The 21,682-nt window shown below is 37.8% G+C and overlaps 1 protein-coding gene across 4 annotated transcripts in view; it reads right to left on the bottom strand.

The window, feature by feature from the left end:
• Nucleotides 1-21,682, bottom strand: part of CFAP20DC (CFAP20 domain containing) — a 267,456-nt gene that overhangs the window by 72,241 nt on the left and 173,533 nt on the right. For all 4 annotated transcript variants that reach the window (XM_079935811.1, XM_079935812.1, XM_079935814.1 and 1 more), the window contains one exon: nt 11,364-11,741. In XM_079935811.1, the coding sequence (XP_079791937.1) occupies nt 11,364-11,741 (378 nt within the window). The remainder of the gene's footprint in view (nt 1-11,363; nt 11,742-21,682) is intronic.

Here is a 21,682-nt window from a genome sequence, read left to right on the forward strand (position 1 = left end):
CGTGCCTCGGAGCCACTGAGCCCGTCTACCACAACTACTGAGCCTGTGTCTAGAGCCCTCGTGCCACAATTACTGAAGCCTGAGTGCCTAGAACCTGTGCTCTGCAGCAAGAGAAGCCACCACAATGAGAAGCCTGTGCACCACAATGAAGAGCAGCCCCCGCTCGCCGCAACTAGAGAGAGCCTGCACGCAGCAATGAAGACCCAACTAAGCCAAAAATAAATAAATAAAATAAATAAATTTATTAAAAAAACCCTGCAGTTTGTGAATGCAATTAAGTTAGAAGAAGAAATAAAAAACATCCAGATTGGAAAGGAAGTAGAACTATCTCTATTTGCAATGACATGATCTTGTATATAGAAAATCCAAAGGAATTCACAAAACACTATTAGAACTAATAGATGTTCAGCAAGATTGCAAGATACAAAATCAATTTAAAAATCAATTGTATGGAGGGACCTTCAAGACGGCAGAGGAGTAAGATGTTAAATCACCTTCCTCCCCACAAATACATAAAAAATACATCTACAGGTGGAACAATTCCTACAGAACACCTACTGAACGCTGGCAGACCTCAGACTTCCCAAAAGGCAAGAAACTACCCACGTACCTGGGTAGGGTAAAAGAAAAAAGAAAAAACAGAGACAAAAGAATAGGGATGGGACCTGCACCAGTGGGAGGGAGCTGTGAAGGAGGAAAAGTTTCCACACACTAGGAAGCCCCTTCACTGGCGGAGACAGGGGGTGGCGCAGGGGGGAAGCTTCGGAGACATGGAGGAGAGCGCAGCAACAGGGGTGCAGAGAACAAAGCGAAGAGACTCCTGCACAGAGGATCGGCGCCGACCAGCACTCACCAGCCCGAGAGGCTTGTCTGCTCCCCCACCGGAGCGGGCGGGGCTGGGAGCTGAGGCTCAGGCTTCGGTTGGCGCGCAGGGGCGTGAACACAGCCTGCAGGGGGTTAGTGCACCACGCTGCGGGAGGGAGTCCGGGGAAAAGTCTGGACCTGCCGAAGAGGCAAGAGACTTTTTCTTCCCTCTTTGTTTCCTGGTGCGCGAGGCGAGGGGATTAAGAACGCTGCTTAAAGGAGCTACCGAGGGGTGCGAGCTGCGGCTAAAAGCGCAGACCCCAGAGACGGGCATGAGACGCTAAGTCTGCTGCTGCTGCCACCAAGAAGCCTGTGTGCGAGCACAGGTCACTCTCCACACCCCCCTTCCAGGAAGCCTGTGCAGCCCGCCACTGCCAGGGTCCCGGGATCCAGGGACAACTCCCCCGGGAGAACGCGGCGCGCCTCAGGCTGGTGCAACATTATGCCAGCCTCTGCCGCCGCAGGCCCGCCCCGCACTCTGTGCCCCTCCCTCTCCCCGGCCTGAGTGAGCCAGAGCCCCCGAATCAGCGGCTCCTTTAACCCCGTCCTGTCTGAGTGAAGAACAGATGCCCTCCGGCGACCTACACGCAGAGGCGGGGCCAAATCCAAAGCTGAGCCCCTGGAGCTGTGCGAACAAAGAAGAGAAAGGGAAATCACAAGCAACTGGATGTACCCTGCATCTGTGGAATACATGAATAGACAACGAATCATCCCAGATTAAGGAGGTGGACTTTCAGAGGAAGATTTATTATTTTTTCCCCTTTTCCTCTTTTTGTGAGGGTGTATGTGTATGCTTCTGTGTGAGATTTTGTCTGTATAGCTTTGCTTTCACCATTTGTCCGAGGGTTCTATCCATCTGTTTTTTTTTTTTTTAAACATCTTTATTGGGGTATAATTGCTTTACAATGGTGTGTTAGTTTCTGCTTTATAACAAAGTGAATCAGTTATACATATACATATGTTCCCATATCTCTTCCCTCTTGCGTCTCCCTCCCTCCCACCCTCCCTATCCCACCCCTCCAGGCGGTCACAAAGCACCGAGCTGATATCCCTGTGCCATGCGGCTGCTTCCCACTAGCTATCTACCTTACGTTTGTTAGTGTATATATGTCCATGCCTCTCTCTCGCCCTGTCACAGCTCACCCTTCCCCCTCCCCATATCCTCAAGTCCATTCTCCAGTAGGTCTGTGTCTTTATTCCTGTCTTACCCCTAGGTTCTTCATGACATTTTTTTTTCTTAAATTCCATATATATGTGTTAGCATACGGTATTTGTCTTTTTCATCCATTTTTAAAAAAAAATTTTTTTCTTATTACTTTTTATTTTAATAACTTTATTTTATTTTACTTTATCTTCTTTCTTTCTTTCCTTCCTTCCCTCCTTTAGACAATGAATCATCCCAAATTGAGGAGGTGGACTTTGAGAGCAAGATTTATGATTTTTCCCCCTTTTCCTCTTTTTATGAGTGTGTCTGTGTATGCTTCTGTGTGAGATTTTGTCTGTATAGCTTTGCTTCCACCATTTGTCCTAGGGTTCTATCCGTCTGTTTTTTTTCTTAATAATTATTTTTTTTATTTTAATAACCTTATTATATTTTATCTTACTTTATCTTCTTTTTTCCTTCCTTCCCTCCTTCCTTCCTCCCTCCCTCCTCCCTCTCTTTCTTTCTTTCTTTCTTCTACTAATTCTTTCTACTTTTTCTCTCTTTTATTCTGAGGCGTGTTGCTGAAAGGCTCTTGGTGCTGCAGTCAGGAGTCAGTGCTGCGCCTCTGAGGTGGGAGAGCCAACTTCAGGACACTGGTCCATAAGAGACCTCCCAGCTCCACATAATATCAAACAGCGAAAATCTCCGAGAGATCTCCATCTCAACACCAGCACCCAGTTTCACTCAATGACCAGCAAGCTACAGTGCTGGACATCCTATGCCAAACAACTAGCAAGACAGGAACACAACCCTACCCATTAGCAGAAAGGCTGCCTAAAATCATAATAAGTCCATAGACACCCCAAAACACACCACCAGACGTGGACCTGCCCACGAGAAAGACAAGATCCAGCTTCATCCACCAGAACACAGGCACTAGTCCCCTCCACCAGGAAGCCTACACAACCCACTGAACCAACCTTAGCCACTGGGGACAGACACCAAAAACAACGGAAACTACGAACCTGCAGCCTTCAAAAAGGAGAACCCAAACACAGTAACATAAGCAAAATGAGAAGACAGAAAAACACACAGCAGATGAAGGAGCAAGATAAAAACTCACCAGACCTAACAAATGAAGAGGAAATATGCAGTCTACCTGAAAAAGAATTCAGAATGATGATAGTAAAGATGATCCAAAATCTTGGAAATAGAATAGACAAAATGCAAGAAACATTTAACAAGGACCTAGAAGAACTAAAGATGAAACAAACAATGATGAACAATACAATAAATGAAATTAAAAATACTCTAGATGGGATCAATAGCAGAATAACTGAGGCAGAAGAATGGATAAGTGACCTGGAAGATAAAATAGTGGAAATAACTACTGCAGAGCAGAATAAAGAAAAAAGACTGAAAAGAACTGAGGACAGTCTCAGAGACCTCTGGGACAACATTAAACGCACCAACATTCGAATTATAGGGGTTACAGAAGAAGAAGAGAAAGAGAAAGGGACTGAGAAAATATTTGAAGAGATTATAGTTGAAAACTTCCCTAATATGGGAAAGGAAATAGTTAATGAAGTCCAGGAAGCACAGAGAGTCCCATACAGGATAAATCCAAGGAGAAATACGCCAAGACACATATTAATCAAACTGTCAAAAATTAAATACAAAGAAAACATATTAAAAGCAGCAAGGGAAAAACAACAAATAACACACAAGGGAATCCCCATAAGGTTAACAGCTGATCTTTCAGCAGAAACTCTGCACACCAGAAGGGACTGGCAGGACATAGTTCAAGTGATGAAGGAGAAAAATCTGCAACCAAGATTACTCTACCCAGCAAGGATCTCATTCAGATTTGATGGAGATATTAAAACCTTTACAGACAAGCAAAAGCTGAGAGAGTTCAGGACCACCAAACCAGCTCTACAACAACTGCTAAAGGAACTTCTCTAGGCAAGAAACATAAGAGAACGAAAAGACCTACAATAACAAACCCCAAACAATTAAGAAAATGGGAATAGGAACATACATATCGATAATTACCTTAAATGTAAATGGACTAAATGCTCCCACCAAAAGACACAGATTGACTGAATGGATACAAAAACAAGACCCATATATGTGCTGTCTACAAGAGACCCACTTCAGACCTAGAGACACATACAGACTGAAAGTAAGGGGATGGAAAAAGATATTTCATGCAAATGAAAACCAAAAGAAAGCTGGAGTAGCAATTCTCATATCAGACAAAATAGATTTTAAAATAAAGACTATTAGAAGAGACAAAGAAGGACACTACATAATGATCAAGGGATTGATCCAAGAAGAAGATATAACAATTGTAAATATTCATGCACCCAACATAGGAGCACCTCAATACATAAGGCAAATACTAACAGCCATAAAAGGGGAAATCAACAGTAACACATTCATAGTAGGGGACTTTAACACTGCACTTTCACCAATGGACAGATCATCCAAAATGAAATAAATAAGGAAACAAAAGCTTTAAATGATACATTAAACAAGATGGACTTAATTGATATTTATAGGACATTCCATCCCAAAACAACAGAATACACATTTTTCTCAAGTGCTCATGGAACATTCTCAAGGATAGATCATATCTTGGGTCACAAATCAAGCCTTGGTAAATTTAAGAAAATTGAAATTGTATCAAGTATCTTTTCCGACCACAAAGCTATGAGACTAGATATCAATTACAGGAAAAGATCTGTAAAAATTACAAACACATGTAGGCTAAACAATACACTACTTCATAACGAAGTGATCACTGAAGAAATCAAAGAGGAAATAAAAAAATACCTAGAAACAAATGACAATGGAGACATGACGACCCAAAATCTATGGGATGCAGCAAAAGCAGTTCTAAGAGGGAAGTTTATAGCAATACAATCCTACCTGAAGAAACAGGAAACATCTCGAATAAACAACCTAACCTTGCACCTAAAGCAATTAGAGAAAGAAGAACAAAAGAACCCCAAAGTTAGCAGAAGGAAAGAAATCATAAAAATCAGATCAGAAATAAATGAAAAAGAAATGAAGGAAACGATAGCAAAGATCAATAAAACTAAAAGCTGGTTCTTTGAGGAGATAAAATTGATAAACCATTAGCCAGACTCATCAAGAAAAAAAGGGAGAAGACTCAAATCAATAGAATTAGAAATGAAAAAGGAGAAGTAACAACTGACACTGCAGAAATACAAAAGATCATGAGAGATTACTACAAGCAGCTCTATGCCAATAAAATGGACAAACTGGAAGAAATGGACAAATTCTTAGAAATGCACAACCTGCCAAGACTGAATCAGGAAGAAACAGAAAATATGAACAGACCAATCAGAAGCACTGAAATTGAAACTGTGATTAAAAATCATCCAACAAACAAAAGCCCAGGACCAGATGGCTTCACAGGCAAATTCTATCAATCATTTAGAGAAGAGCTAACACCTATGCTTCTCAAACTCTTCCAAAATATAGCAGAGGGAGGAACACTCCCAAACTCATTCAACGAGGCCATCATCACCCTGATACCAAAACCAGACAAGGATGTCACAAAGAAAGAAAATTACAGGCCATTATCACTGATGAACATAGATGCAAAAATCCTCAACAAAATACTAGCAAACAGGGCTTCCCTGGTGGCGCAGTGGTTGAGAGTCTGCCTGCTGATGCAGAGGACGTGGGTTCGTGCTCCGGTCCTGGAAGATCCCACATGCCGCGGAGCAGCTGGGCCCGTGAGCCATGGCCGCTGAGCCTGCACGTCCGGAGGCTGTGCTCCACAGCGGGAGAGGCTGCAACAATGAGAGGCCCGCGTACCGTTAAAAAAAAAAAAAAAAAAAAACTAGCATACAGAATCCAATAGCACATTAAACGGGTCATACAACATGATCAAGTGGAGTTTATTCCAGGAATGCAAGGATTCTTCAATATACGCAAATCAATCAACGTGATACACCATATTAACAAACTGAAGGAGAAAAACCATATGATCATCTCAATAGATGCAGAGAAAGCTTTCGACAAAATTCAACACCCATTTATGATAAAAACTCTGCAGAAAGTAGGCACAGAGGGAACTTTCCTCAACATAATAAAGGCCATATATGACAAACCCACAGCCAACATCATCCTCAATGGTGAAAAACTGAAAGCATTTACACTAAGATCAGGAACAAGACAAGGTTGCCCACTATCACCACTCTTATTCAGCATAGTTTTGGAAGTTTTAGCCACAGCAATCAGAGCAGAAAAGGAAATAAAAGGAATCCAAATCGGAAAAGAAAAAGCAAAGCTGTCACTGTTTGCAGATGACATGATACTATGCATAGAGAATCCTAAAGATGCTACCAGAAAAATACTAGAGCTAATCAATGAATTTGGTAAAAGTAGCAGGATACAAAATTAATGCACAGAAATCTCTTGCATTCCCATACACTAATGATGAAAAATCTGAAAGAGAAATTAAGGAAACACTCCCATTTACCATTGCAACAAAAAGAATAAAATACCTAGGAATAAATCTACCTAGGGAGACAAAAGACCTGTATGCGGGAAAGTATAAGACACTGATGAAAGATATTAAAGATGATACCAACAGATGGAGAGATATACCATGTTCTTGGATTGGAAGAATCAATATTATGAAAATGATTATACCACCCAAAGCAATCTACAGATTCAATGCAATCCCTATCAAATTACCAATGGCATTTTTTATGGAACTAGAGCAAATAATCTTAAAATTTGTATGGAGACACAAAAGACCCTGAAGAGCCAAAGCAGTCTTGAGGGAAAAAAACGGAGTGGGAGGAATCAGATTCCCTGACTTCAGACTATAATACAAAGCTACAGTAATCAAGACAATATGGTACTGGCACAAAAGCAGAAACTTAGACCAATGGAACAAGAGAGAAAGCCCAGAAAAAACCCATGCACCTATGGTCAACTAATCTATGACAAAGGAGGCAAGGATATACAATGGAGAAAAGACAGTGTCTTCAATAAGTGGTGCTGGGAAAACTGGAGAGCTATATGTAAAAGAATGAAATTAGAACACTCCCTGACACCATACATAAAAATAAACTCAAAATGGATTCGAGACCTAAATGTAAGACCAGACACTATCAAACTCTTAGAGGAAAACATAGGAAGAGCACTCTTGGAGATAAATCACAGCAAGATGTTTTTTGATCCACTTCCTAGAGTACTGGAAATAAAAACAAAAATAAACAAATGGGACCTAATGAACCTTCAAAGCTTTTGCACAGCAAAGGAAACCATAAACAAGACCAAAAGACAACCCTCAGAATGGGAGAAAATATTTGCAAACGATTCAACGGACAAAGGATTAATCTCCAAAATATATAAATAGCTCATGCAGCTCAGCATTAAAGAAACAAACGACCCAATGCAAAAGTGGGCAGAAGACCTAAATAGACATTTCTCCAAAGAAGACATACAGATGGCCAAGAAGCACATGAAAAGCTGCTCAACATCACTAATTATTAGAGAAATGCAAATCAAAACTACAATGAGGTATCACCTCACACCAGTTAGAATGGGCATCATCAGAAAATCTACAAACAACAAATGCTGGAGAGGGTGTGGAGAAAAGGGAACCCTCCTGCACTGTTGGTGGCAATGTAAATTGATACAGCTACTATGGAGAACCGTATGGAGGTTCCTTAAAAAACCAGAAATAGAATTACCATATGACCCAGCAATCCCACTACTGGGCATATATCCAGAGAAAACCATAATTCAAAAAGGCGCATGCAATGCTATATTCATTGCAGCACTGTTTAAAATAGCCAGGTCGTGGAAGCAACCTAAATGCGCATCGACAGACGAATGGATAAAGAAGTTGTGGTACATATACACAATGGAATATTACTCAGCCATAAAAAGGAACGAAACTGGGTCATTTGTTGAGACGTGGATGGATCTAGAGACTGTCATACAGAGTGAAGTAAGTCAGAAAGAGAAAAACAAATATCGTATATTAAAACATGTATGTGGAACCTAGAAAAATGGTACAGATGAACCGATTTGCAGGGCAGAATTTGGGACACAGATGTAGAGAACAAACGTATGGACACCAAGGGGGGAAAGCCGTGGGGGTGGGGTGGGGATGGTGGTGTGATGAACTGGGGGATTGGAATTGACATGTATACACTGATGTGTATAAAACTGATGAATAATAAGAACCTGCTGTATAAAAAAATAAAATACAATTAAAAAATTCAAAAAAGAAAGACAACAGAAAATGTCAGTCAAACTAAGAGCTGGTTCTTTGAAAAGATAAACAAAATTGATAAACCTTTAGCTAAACTCACTAAGAAAAAAAGACAGAAGGCTGTGATAAATAAAATCAGAAATGAAAGAGGATAAATAACAGATACCACAGAAAGACAAAGGATTATAAGAGAATAGTATGAACACAAATTAGACATATTATGCTGACAAATTTAACAACCTAAGAAATGGACAAATTCTTAGACATAAGAGTTTCATACAACCTTCCAAGACTGAATCATGGAGGAACAGAAAATCTGAATAGACTGATCACTAATAAAAAGACTGAAACATTAATCAAAAACCTCCCCAAAAGAAAAGTTCAGGACGAGATGTCTTCACAGGTGAACTCTGTCAAATATTCAAAGAGGATTTAATACCTATCATTTTCAAACTCTTCAAAAAATTAAAGAGGAAGGAATGATTCCAAACTCATTTTACGAGGCCAACATTACCGTTATGCCAAAACCAGACTAACTCAACACAAAAAAAGAAAATTACAGACCAATATCTTTGATGAACATAGATGGAAAAATCGTCAACAAAATATGAGCCAACCAAATACAGCAATACATTAAAAGGACCATATTCCTTGATAAAGTGGGGCTGATTCCAGGGATGCAAACATGGCTCAACATTCACAAATAAATAAATGGGATATACCACATTAATAAAACAAAGGAAAAAAAGCATATGATCATCTCAGTAGATGCAGAAAAAGCATTTGACCAGATTCAACACCCATTTCTGATAAAAATCTCTCAATAAAATAGGTATAGAAAGAACGTACTTCAACATAGTACAAGTCATATATGACAAACTCACAGCTAACATCACACTAAATGGTGAAAAATTGAAAGCTATCCCTCTAAAATCAGGAAAAAGACAAGGATGCCCAAGGATGCCCACTCTCACCACTCTTATTCAACACAGTATTGGAAGTCCTAGCCAGAGCAATTAGGCAATAAAAAGAGAGAAAAGGCATTCCAGTTAGAAAGGAAGAAGTAAAACTGTCACTATTTGCAGATGACATGATTTTATATAGAGAGAATCCTTAAGACTCCACCAAAAAAACATTAGAAATAATAAACAAATACGGTATAGTTGCAGGGTACAAAATCAACATACAAAAAAGTCTGTTGCATTTCTGTATGCTAACAATGAGCTATAAGAAAGAAAAATTAAGAAAACAATCCCACTGACAATCACAACAAAAAGAATAAAATACCTAGGAATAAATTTAAACAAGGAGGTGAAAGACCTGCAAAGTATAAGACATTGTTGAAAGAAGTTGAAGACACAAATAAATGGAAAGATATTCCGTGCTCATGAATTGGAAGAATTAACATACGGACATTAAAATGTCCATATTACCTAAAGCAATCTACAGATTCAATGCAACCCCTATCGAAATCCCAAGGAATAAAAAATAAATAAAGAAATATTAGTTGATGGTAATGATGTATATGTCTATTATCTGCACTAGGTAATCCACTCTAACACGCTTAGAATATAATTGAACCAAAATTTTACACTGTAACACACACAGAATACTTAGGACATGACAAATTTAAAAAAAGCTTTAATGCTTAAAAAAAAGAAATATAAGTGTCATTTGTTCTGCATAGCCTCATTTGTTCTCTAGTTTCTAAGGACAGCGATGGGGGAACTGAAGGAAGAAAAATACTCACACAGGAAGGAAAAAAATCAATCTGATGGACATGAATATAGCCACCAAACTAGCCTAGGGATTTATTCAATGACACTGCTTTACTGTTAACCTTCACTCATATAATTTATTATTTGGGAAACGGCTGCAAAGAGACCAGAAAGTGAATAGAATAACGATGTTTTTATGGCTCCTAATGTAGATTGTTATTGAAAATCTATCAATTTTACTGGCAAACCTTTGGCTCAAAAATAAGATCTTCATTTATAACTTGCAGGCAGTGATAACTCAAATTATGAGAAGTAACTGGGAAATAAAAAATAACTATCATGATAATTATCTTTCTCATTAAAAACATGAGGCATTCTGTAATTGTTGGGATGTGCAAGATACTCTTTTAACATCTGCTGCTACTGAGCTAAAACACATCTAAACAGGAAAGAAAATACATTACTGAGTGTTACTCTTGTACTGTTGGTGGGAATGTAAACTGATACAGCCACTATGCAGAACAGTATGGAGTTTCCTTAAAAAGCTAAAAATAGAACTACCGTATGACCCAGCAATCCCACTACTGGGCATATACCCTGAGAAAGCCATAATTCAAAAAGAGTCATGTACCACAATGTTCACTGCAGCTCTATTTACAATAGCCAGGACATGGAGGCAACCTAAGTGTCCATCGACAGATGAATGGATAAAGAAGATGTGGCACATATATACAATGGACTATTACTCTGCCATAAAAAGATACGAAATTGTGTTATTTGTAGGGAGGTGGATGGACCTGGAGTCTGTCATACAGAGTGAAGTTAAGTCAGAAAGAGAAAAACAAATACCGTATGGTAACACATATGTATGGAATCTAAAGAAAAAAAAAGGTTATGAAGAAACTATGGGCAGGACAGGAATAAAGATGCACATGTAGAGAATGGACTTGAGGACACAGGGAGGGGGAAGGGTAAGCTGGGACGAAGTGAGAGAGTGGCATGGACTTATACATACTACCAAAATAGATAGCTAGTGGGAAGCAACCGCATAGCACAGGGAGATCAGCTCAGTGCTTTGTGACCACCTAGAGGGGTGAGATAGGGAGGGTGGGAGGGAGACACAAGAGGGAGGAGATATGGGGATATACGTACATGTATAGCTGATTCACTTTGTTATAAAACAGAAACTAACACACCATTGTAAAGCAATTATACTCCAATAAAGATGTTAAAAAAAAAGAAAATACATTACTGATCACCCAAATGATGAAAAATAGATACTGGTGCAAATGTGTGCAAAGTGGTACAGTACAGAACGCAGCAGGGTGTATTGCCCACATATGTAAACCAGAATGAAACCACTTACAGATACTTCAGGAATCGGTTTCAACTTCTCCCCTGAAATTTCCTGTAGGGAGATGTTGTATATTGAAGATGACACTTGATGGGCTGGTAGGTCCTTTGCTTTGATAACAGGACGTGGAATTTTTGGAGAGGATCCACTCCTTCTTCCAGGGGGAGAAAGGCATGGTGTAGGCACCAAACTCGTTTCAAAGTCTTTTTTATCTATCTGCTTCGCCAAGGAATTCTGGTTTTCTGATGCTCCTGCTTCTGTGTAGGCATTTTTTAGATATCCTTTACTTGTCCACCTGGCAGTCTTCCCCAGCACGCTCTCTAATGTTAACTGAGTTAACCTTGGAGGACTAGTAGTTGGGCCGGTTGAACCCTGGACACTGTGGTTACCCTATAGAGGAACAAAGTGAAATCATTTTGAGCTGAAACTTGTGGTGAATAAGTTACTGAGTACAAGTTCTTAACAAGTTCATGTATTCTCTGAATAAAGCAAAATACACATACATATACATATACATATACATATATATATATATATATATATATATATACTATTTTATTCTGCAATAAAAAAAGAAAACTAAAAACAGCAATGCAAACAGGCATAAATCATTTGCTAAGATGCCCTGCTATGTTTGCCTCTGGTCTTGGTAAAGCATGTTTTTTACCACTGAGTAACAAGAGTACAGTTAGGAAATAGTTGCTCAAATATATTCATTCCAAAGAAAGTATGAAAAAGAAGAGGATCCATAAGAAGTTACCTAAAACTTAGGAATTGTATACTTTGGCTTCCTGATAAGCTAACTCCATGAGAGGAGAAAGAACTGGAACTTACAAAATTTACCTTATTTATGTAGGGAAATGCTACTTTTAAAACAAACTGGCCTATCAAAGTATTTTTGCCTTATATTTTTGTACGAAAGTTTTACTGTTCAAGAGCAATAGATAATAGAGCATGTTTTGTGAAATATTTTTCTTACGTGAAAATTTCAATTATAGAAAGTATTTTTCCACAAGACATGAACCTCACCAAATATAATTATTTGGAAAGCTGAAAATAAAAGCTAGAAACATTTTACTAATGTACAGTTCTGGAATTATCCCTAAAAATTTTAATTTTTAAAATCTGAGAAAGGAGAAATTACAAACAAAAAAATCAATGGCCATGATGGTAAATAAGGAAAAAGAGAAACAGTGTTATTTCAGTTGGTAGATATTTTTCTGCTATAAAACAATAAATTTAAAGAAAAAACTAATGTGATAATTGCTTATACTTGTCATGAGATTTTTCTAACTTGTCTTATCTGTTATATTTAAACAGATATATTTAATATATTTAATTATATATTTATATATAAATTTAAATATAAATATATTTAATAATAAACAGAACAGAAAAAAATCAACAAAAGCAGAGTACATGTAAAGACATTATTTGATGTCTGAGACTGTACTATCTTACTTTCTGTTTCAGTACGCTATTCCACTATCCTTTCATTTATAGCTATACAGAACCAAACATCTGGTTACTCCCCAAATTTGGATTTTTAAACAAAATATTTGAATGACTGATTGAACTGTTCAGCTTCTTCCTGAATGTTTGGTCATCATACACCTCAAGATACAGATCACTATCTAAGGTGAAATTTCCATTTCAGTAGAAGTGAAGTATGTTTAACGGTGAGAGAGTCTGCTTTAGGTTGGGCACAAGACAAGAGAGGAATTTATCAAAACTTTCAATTAGAAGGGATCTATCTGTCTGTGTGTCTGTCATTGTTCTGCCTCTCTTCCTTTCTTCCTCATCACGGGCTACGTATTGCTCTATGTGCTGCAGATGCTAGGAATATAATGGTAGGCCAAAAGTTAATCCCTGCCATCCAGGGACTTTATCCCAAAGACAAGGGGTCACTGAGTGATTTGATGGACGAGAAGAATGTCATGACGGCACAAAACAGAAGGTATGGGAATGAGTTTGTGTGGATATTGTTTGTGGTGTGTCTGAAGTGTCTGTGGAGATAGTAGTAAGGGAGGCCAATTAGGAGACTATTAAATTGGAATGATTAGAAATGCTGAGGTGACTTGCGTTAATTCAGTGGTGGTGATGACGGAGGCTGGACTGATTTGAGAGTTCTGTAGAAGGCAGAGTATGTTGTACTTAGTGACTCTGGAAAGCTTTTACATGGAGTCTGCAATCCTTAACCCTAGTCATGTTATGATTTTCCTTTCTTATGGAAAGCAGTTGGGATTATCAGACAACTGTGGTCTCAAGAAAGGTACACTTGGGTGTAAGAACCTCTCCTAAGAAATAGCTTGCCTATCTGTAGTAAAGAAAGAATTGCAGAGTGTCTAAGGATCTTTTACAAACATTTCTTCTTGGTATTCATTCTGGGCCTTATTTTCTTTGTCTATGCTGGCTTGATCTTCTGATACGTATATTTCTTTATATATGATGGAGAAATTTATTCAGAGTCCCAGATAGGGGAAAGAAAAGATGGTGATTGGGTGTCAATCCATAAACCTTAGTTTATGCCCCAAGTGGAAAAATAAGAGAGGTAAGAATATTTCCGCCCTCGTGACAGTACCGCGAGGCCTGAGCTGCAGGCACTGTGCAACTCTCTTTGCTGTACATTTACTGAGTGAGCTTGTCCTTCACCACATCCTGGGAACCCTGAGGATGTTCACATGACTGAAGAACTCTGCCTTCAGGCAGAAAACTGGAAAGAGTGCAAGAGACCTGAAAAATGCCTAGTGCTCTGAGTTACTAGGTAATGGAGTGGTGACACTTGCAATTTTTGTTTCACAGAGACAAAAAGAGAATAAAAGTTTAGCCAGTTTTCTAAAGAAAGGTAAACAGAAAACAGAACAAACAGCTTCCAGGCCTTGGTTTTAAGAAGGTACTGGTGGAACTAGGATAGATTTTTAAAAATTCAGTCTGGTTGCTAGACAGTGCTATATCTTCTCCAACTTAAAAAAAAAAAAAAATTCCAGTTTAATTTCCTATAATTGTTATATACAATTGACAATGGGATTTCTGTGACCAGAATACCCTCTACTTATTCGTTTCCATCACATTTTCACAGTAAAAAATAAGCACATGTATGGTGGATTTAAAACAGATTGCCCCTAAAAACAAGCTGGCTAAGGGGAAAAGGTATAATTATAACTCTTTGGACCAGAATCTCTGGATCACTCTGGGATTCCATTTTGTATATGACATAAGTAGAAATTAGGAGCTTTTGCAATAAACGTTAGTTCAATAAATAGTTATTAAGCTCCTACTATGTGTAAGGCATTTTCTAGGGACTATATAAGATATACAGGTAAGAAGAAAAAGGACACTGCCCTCGAGAGGCATAAAGTCTAATAGCAGAAAGATAGATACCTACAAAAGTAATAATTTCATAAGGTAGAAGGTAGTAAATTTCATTTAGAAGTTTCAGATGGGGCTTCCCTGGTGGCGCAGTGGTTGAGAGTCCGCCTGCCGATGCAGGGGACACGGGTTCGTGCCCCAGTCCGGGAAGATCCCACATGCCGTGGAGCGGCTGGGCCCGTGAGCCATGGGCGCTGAGCCTGCGTGTCTGGAGCCTGTGCTCCGCAACGGGTGAGGACACAACAGTGAGAGGCCCGCGTACCACCAAAAAAAAAAAAAAAAAAGTTTCAGATGTACTATTATGAGAATTTAGAAGAATGCACGGACAGCCTGATGTTTGCTAGATCATTTAAAAGAAACTTTAAAAATCAATACATTTGATAAGAAGTGTATTTTTTCCACCTGTAAGTGGATCAGAGAACTTTTCTTCCTTCTGTAAGTTTACTCAGGTGTATTTCTTTTTGCTTGGCATGAGCAGTGATTATACACACAGAACTATTCATGAGTATGTACAGGGACATTCACCTCACATTTTCCTAAGATATACCCTGGTTTGGAGATGGGTCAAGAAATGGTCAGATTGAGCTGTGTTCCCTAATAGGTATTCATTCTCTTCGTAGTATTGCATTTCCACAGTAATGTTTCTATGCTATTTTAAATATATGAAAGAGACAAATAACTGGAGAATCTGTACAGAGCACAAAAGGCTTGCCTATTTTGGCTGCCCCAGAACCACTAATTCTGGTCTATCCCAGATTTTGAAAGGGGAATTAGGATAAATGGGAAAGGCAAGACAATACACGAGACTAACAGGTTGATTTGAGTTGTGTCAGCTTCTATTTTAGCGAGGAAATAAATGGAGAATAAAAAATAGTATAGTATTTACTAGTAGTGGTGCACTGGCAAAACCTTCCTCCTTTCTTTAGTAATGTTTCTGACTTACTAAAATAGATTATATAGGTATAGATGACGTTTATTGCTTTCACATACATAACACATGTGGGCTCGACATGTCTTTGTATTAATTTTATACTAAATAACATATACATTTGTTACATGCATAAGAAGTTTACTATAATCTGATTGAAAAATAACCACTTTTCCCCCTTTGGTTTATCATTTAGCTACTGAAAACCTGCAGAGCAATTGAATATAATTGGTCAGAGTAGTAAAGAATTTGTTACGCTGTTTTCATATTCCAATCATCTGTTCATCTGTTTCTCAGAAGAACAAATACAAAATGTTTTTGATTTAACTTAATATATATTTTTTAAAAGTCCAAATCTCTTGAACTGTTGGTCTTCTGGGCTCAGAAACATTTGTTTGTTAAATATTCAATCATGCCCAGTGCCAGGAACATCAATAGAGTTTGTCTGACTAACTGTAGCACAGCATATGTACGCTGAAGATGAGAATGATTTCCCCAAGGACCCAGCACTTCCTCTGTTGAACTACGTTTCTTAAAAGGACATGCAGATGGGCACTTGGACAATAATTTTTGGATGTGCAAAACGAATAGCTCTTGCTGAGTTGTAATTTTAATCACTCAGGAGGGCCACCTACTTGGAGCAGGTGGGACCCAGGCTCTTTGTATTACAACTTTAATGTTGAGTGAGTCAGGATAGAACTCTGTTTTAGCCTTTGTAAAAAGTGGATGATCATGTTTATTTATATTTCAACTGATTTTTAATTCAGTCCACCCAGAAAAAAATCTACATAACATTCTTAAAAGTTCTGAACAAAACACATCTGCAATATTCCACACACACTTTTTTTTTTTTTTTTTTTTGCGATACGCGGGCCTCTCACTGCTGTGGCCTCTCCCTTTGCGGAGCACAGGCTCCGGACGCGCAGGCTCAGCGGCCATGGCTCACGGCCCGGCCGCTCCGCGGAATGTGGGATCTTCCCGGACAGGGGCACGAACCCGTGTCCCCTGCATCGGCAGGCGGACTCTCAACCACTGCGCCACCAGGGAAGCCCTCCACACACACTTTTGATGGCAGTTTTGAATTTGTAATTGAGATAGAGTCAGCAGGAGTTTTACGTTTGTCCAACGTTTTAGTGATTAAATGTGTGAACTGACAGAACCTTTTAGCTGAACAACAGCACTAGCGGACAATAGAGATGATACAGGTATATACTTTGGTTGTCAAATAAAGAGCACAGTTATTTGCACAAATACAGCTAAAGATATTAGTCATAACAGAATGAAAAAAATCATTTCTTCTTTGATGATAGCAAGATTGACCATTCAAATGTATCTTAAACGTTTTCACTAAAAACCATCCCCAAGGAGTATTTCTAACTTCTACCTCTTGAATTTAATAGGAAACTATTAAAATAATACCAAATAAAATGAAAGGAAGATGTGACTGTTTCTAACAAGTAACTACTTCGCAGCATGCTTGATATTACAAGGACTTGGGCAAATTACTTTTGTAAACATCTTTACCTGTAGCCAATGATGCCTCACAGACAAATCATAGCAGAAGTTACAGGGACTGTATTGGATGGGTAAACATCATCATGTGAATATTTGGGGAAAATGATGAGACTCCTTTCATTGTTCAAGACAAAAACATATTTTCCTTATAAGTTAGACTTCATGCTCTTTAACTGATAAAACAAAGGTTTCTTGTGAAAACTCCTATGTATAACCAAATATATATTCATCTGCAAATATTGATCTTTAAGCCAAAGTTGTATGACATTATTCTAAGGAGACAAGAGTTTTATAACCTTCTCTCCCTGCCTATAACAATGAAGGGCCAAGTTACAGGAACCAACTTTTTCAGGGAAGAAGAAAGCTTCAAAAGATAACAATAAAGATATGTAGATGTGAACAGCCTAAAATAAATACTCACATAAAAATAAATATTAAATATGCCTGGTAGGTTTAGAGAGTATGTTATGTTGTAACTCATGATATACAGAAATAAAAATGCAAGCAATACATTCAAAATAGAATTCGTCCATTTTTTTCAAACATATTGACATTTAAAGTTTTTTAAAGGCTACACAGAAATATAACTGGCCTCATGTAGAGTAAATATCATTTCTATTGTGTGTATATAAATGTGTGTGAGAATGTTATTCAGAATTGCTAGTCAAGCATGTAGGAGTGAGTGGAAAAAAACAATGTAATGAAATAGTTTAACTACTGAGTGCTAAAAAAAAACCTTGAAAGCAACAATACCAGGAAAGCTGAGAGGAAGGATTAAAATGGTCCTTTTAATCTGCTGTTTGTAAATTTGTTTTATAGGCCTTAACAGAGTTAGATGAAGAGAAGATCTAGACGCTCCTAGCTAATTTGAACACTATAAGTAGTCAGTCCACATAATTCATGTTCAAATATGGATAATATTTTGGCTCAAATGTTCTAGTTTGGACTGTTACGTAAGAAAAATTACGTAGCTTTGCAACTATCTACTTTAGTATCTGATACATAGATAGAGTTTGGAGAAAATGACTGTATTTCTAGAATCCACCAGAGGGCAGACAGCAGAAGCAAGAACTACAATCCTGCAGCCTGTGGAACAAAAACCACATTCACAGAAAGAGAGACAAGATGAAAAGGCAGAGGGCTATGTACCAGATGAAGGAACAAGATAAAACCCCAGAAAAACACCTAAATGAAGTGGAGATAGGCAACCTTCCAGAAAAAGAATTCAGAATAATGATAGTGAAGATGATCCAGGACCTCGGACAAAGAATGGAGGCAAAGATTGAGAAGATGCAAGAAATGTTTAACAAAGACCTAGAAGAATTAAAGAACAAACACCTAGAAGAATTAAAGAACAAACAGAGATGAACAATACAATAACTGAATGAAATGCAATCCCTATCAAATTACCAATGGCATATTTTACAGAACTAGAACAAAAAATCTTAAAATTTGTATGGAGACACAAAAGACCCCGAATAGCCAAAGCAGTCTTGAGGGAAAAAAACGGAGCTAGAGGAATCAGGCTCCTGGACTTCAGACTATACTACAAAGCCACAATAATCAAGACAATATGGTACTGGCACAAAAACAGAAATATAGATCAATGGAACAGGATAGAAAGCCCAGAGATAAACCCATGCACCAATGGCCAACTAATTTATGACAATGGAGGCAAGGATATACAATGGAGAAAAGACAGTGTCTTCAATAAGTGGTGCTGGGAAAACTGGACAGCTACATGTAAAAGAATGAAATTAGAACACTCCCTAACACCATACACAAAAGTAAACTCAAAATGGATTAGAGACCTAAATGTAAGACCGGACACTATCAAACTCTTAGAGGAAAACATAGGAACAACACTCTTTGACATAAATGACAGCAAGATCTTTTTTGACCCACCTCCCAGAGTAATGGAAATAAAAACAAAAATAAACAAATGGGACCTAATGAAACTTCAAAGCTTTTGCACAGCAAAGGAAACCATAAACAAGATGAAAAGACAACCCTCAGAATGGGAGAAAGTATTTGCAAATGAATCATCAGACAAAGCATTAATCTCCAAAATATATAAACAGCTCATGCAGCTCAATATTAAAAAAAACAAACAACCCAATCAAAAAATGGTCAGAAGACCTAAATAGACATTTCTCCTAAGAAGACATACCAATAGCCAAGAAGCACATGAAAAGCTGCTCAACATCACTAATTATTAGAGAAATGCAAATCAAAACTACAGTGAGGTATCACCGCACACCAGTTAGAATGGGCATCATCAGAAAATCTACAAACAACAAATGCTGGAGAGGGTGTGGAGAAAAGGGAACCCTCTTGAACTGGTGGTGGTGGGAATGTAAATTGATACAGCCACTATGGAGAACAGTATGGAGGTTCCTTAAAAAACTAAAAATAGAATTACCATATGACCCAGCAATCCCACTACTGGGCATATACCCTGAGAAATCCATAATTCAAAAAGACACATGCACCCCAATGTTCACTGCAGCACTATTTACAATAGCCAGGACATGGAAGCAACCTAAATGCCCACTGACAGATGAATAGATAAAGAAGATGTGGTACATATATACAATGGAATATTACTCAGCCATAAAAAAGGAACGAAAGGGCGTCCTTTGTAGAGACGTGGATGGATCTAGAGACTGTCACACAGAGTGAAGTAAGTCAGAAAGAGAAAAACAAATATCATATATTAATGCATATATGTGGAACCTAGAAAAAAGGTACAGATGAACTGCTTTGCAGGGCAGAAATTGAGACACAGATGCAGAGAACAAATGTATGAACACCAAGGGGGGAAAGTGGTGGTGGTGGTGATGGTGGTGGTGGGATGAATTGGGAGATTGGTATTGACATGTATACACTAATATGTATAAAATGGATAACTAATAAGAACCTGCTGTATAAAAAAATAAATAAAAGAAAATTCAAAAAAAAAAAAAAGGAGTTAAGGAAATGTGCCCAAGCTCAATTCCAGGTTCATCTTGCTCGGCCATATGACCTTGAACAAGCTATGTCACTGTTCTGACCCTTACTCTGTTCATCTATAAAATGGTGTCACAAGTAGTAACTAATTCCCCTGTAGGCATATATAATGCTTTGCCTAATGGCACCAACTATTATTAAGTGTCCAATTATTATTAAGTCCTAATGGCACTAGCTATTATTAAGTGTCCTACTATTGTTAGGTCCAAATTCAGTATATTGATTCATAGAGCGCACAATAATTTCTATCAGTATTTCTACATTTCTACATCCAAATTACAACCAACCACACTGACATGACAATTAGATGGCATTATGCTTCCACAGAAAAATCTTTATTTGGCTGTAGAGCCAAAACCTACAAAACAAAACAAAACAAAACAAAAGGAAGAAAATGACTATATTTCTAGACAAAAAATTGAATTAGAGAAGTAATAAAATACTAATATAAAGCTAAGTATTTCAAATCACCAACCAGCTATATATACCCAAAGCCACGTTGGGAATAATGGCATAAAATACAAAACAGAGATGATAATAGTAACATGCTTTTTTTTTTTCTTTCAGAAGCTGCAATTGTATGAAGGGTACTCTGTTTTAACAGCTTTCCTAGATAATTCATTTTACGTGGTAGTCTTATTTTATAACTCACCACCAGATATATTTCCATAGTGTGCTTTTCAGATAAGAAGTACAAATTCAAAATTAATTGAGTATCAGGAAAATTAGTATATATGTCTGCCTAGGGAATAAAATATATAGTAAAGCCAAGACTAAGATGAGAATATGCAAAAAAAAATCATACTTTTAAGGCTCTCACACTGATGAAGATCTCAAATGTGAACTGATTATTAGGGACTTAAACTACAATCATTGAAAGCTTATTTTAATTAGTCTTTACTGTCATATGTATATTTTTTCTCTATCATAATACCATGATTGTGCCTAGTTTTTTGCTTCTGAATACATCTAACTTCCCTTTAAAAATATTCAAATGGTCTAACACCAAATAAAGTCTTTTAACTACAAGTTATAAACTTCAAGCATAATAAGTAATGCAATTATTACTCATCTGTCCACCATTATTTATAGCATGACATTGTTTTCCTCAGTTATAATAGTGTTACTCTAATGATATAACATTCTACAATAATGCAACTAGGGACTTCCCATGTGGTCCAGTGGGTAAGACTCCAAGCTCCCAATGCAGGGGGCCCGGGTTCGATCCCTGGTCAGGGAACTAGATCCCACATGCATGCTGCAACTAAGAGTTTGCATGGTGCAACTAAAAAAAAGATCCCGCACACCGCAACGAAGATCCTGAGTGCTGCAACTAAGACCTGGTGCAGCCAAAATAAATAAATTAATTAAAAGAAAAGAAAAGAAAAGAAATGAAAGGCAAGTTTAAAAATAAATAAAATAATGCAACAATAGTAAGAATGCCTAAATCAACTGATTTTCTTCAACTGATTTATATGTAAGTAAACATTTAAGATATGTAATCTGTAGA

This window comes from Stenella coeruleoalba, assembly GCF_951394435.1.
Source record: "Stenella coeruleoalba genome assembly, chromosome: 10".
Taxonomy (NCBI): domain Eukaryota; kingdom Metazoa; phylum Chordata; class Mammalia; order Artiodactyla; family Delphinidae; genus Stenella; species Stenella coeruleoalba.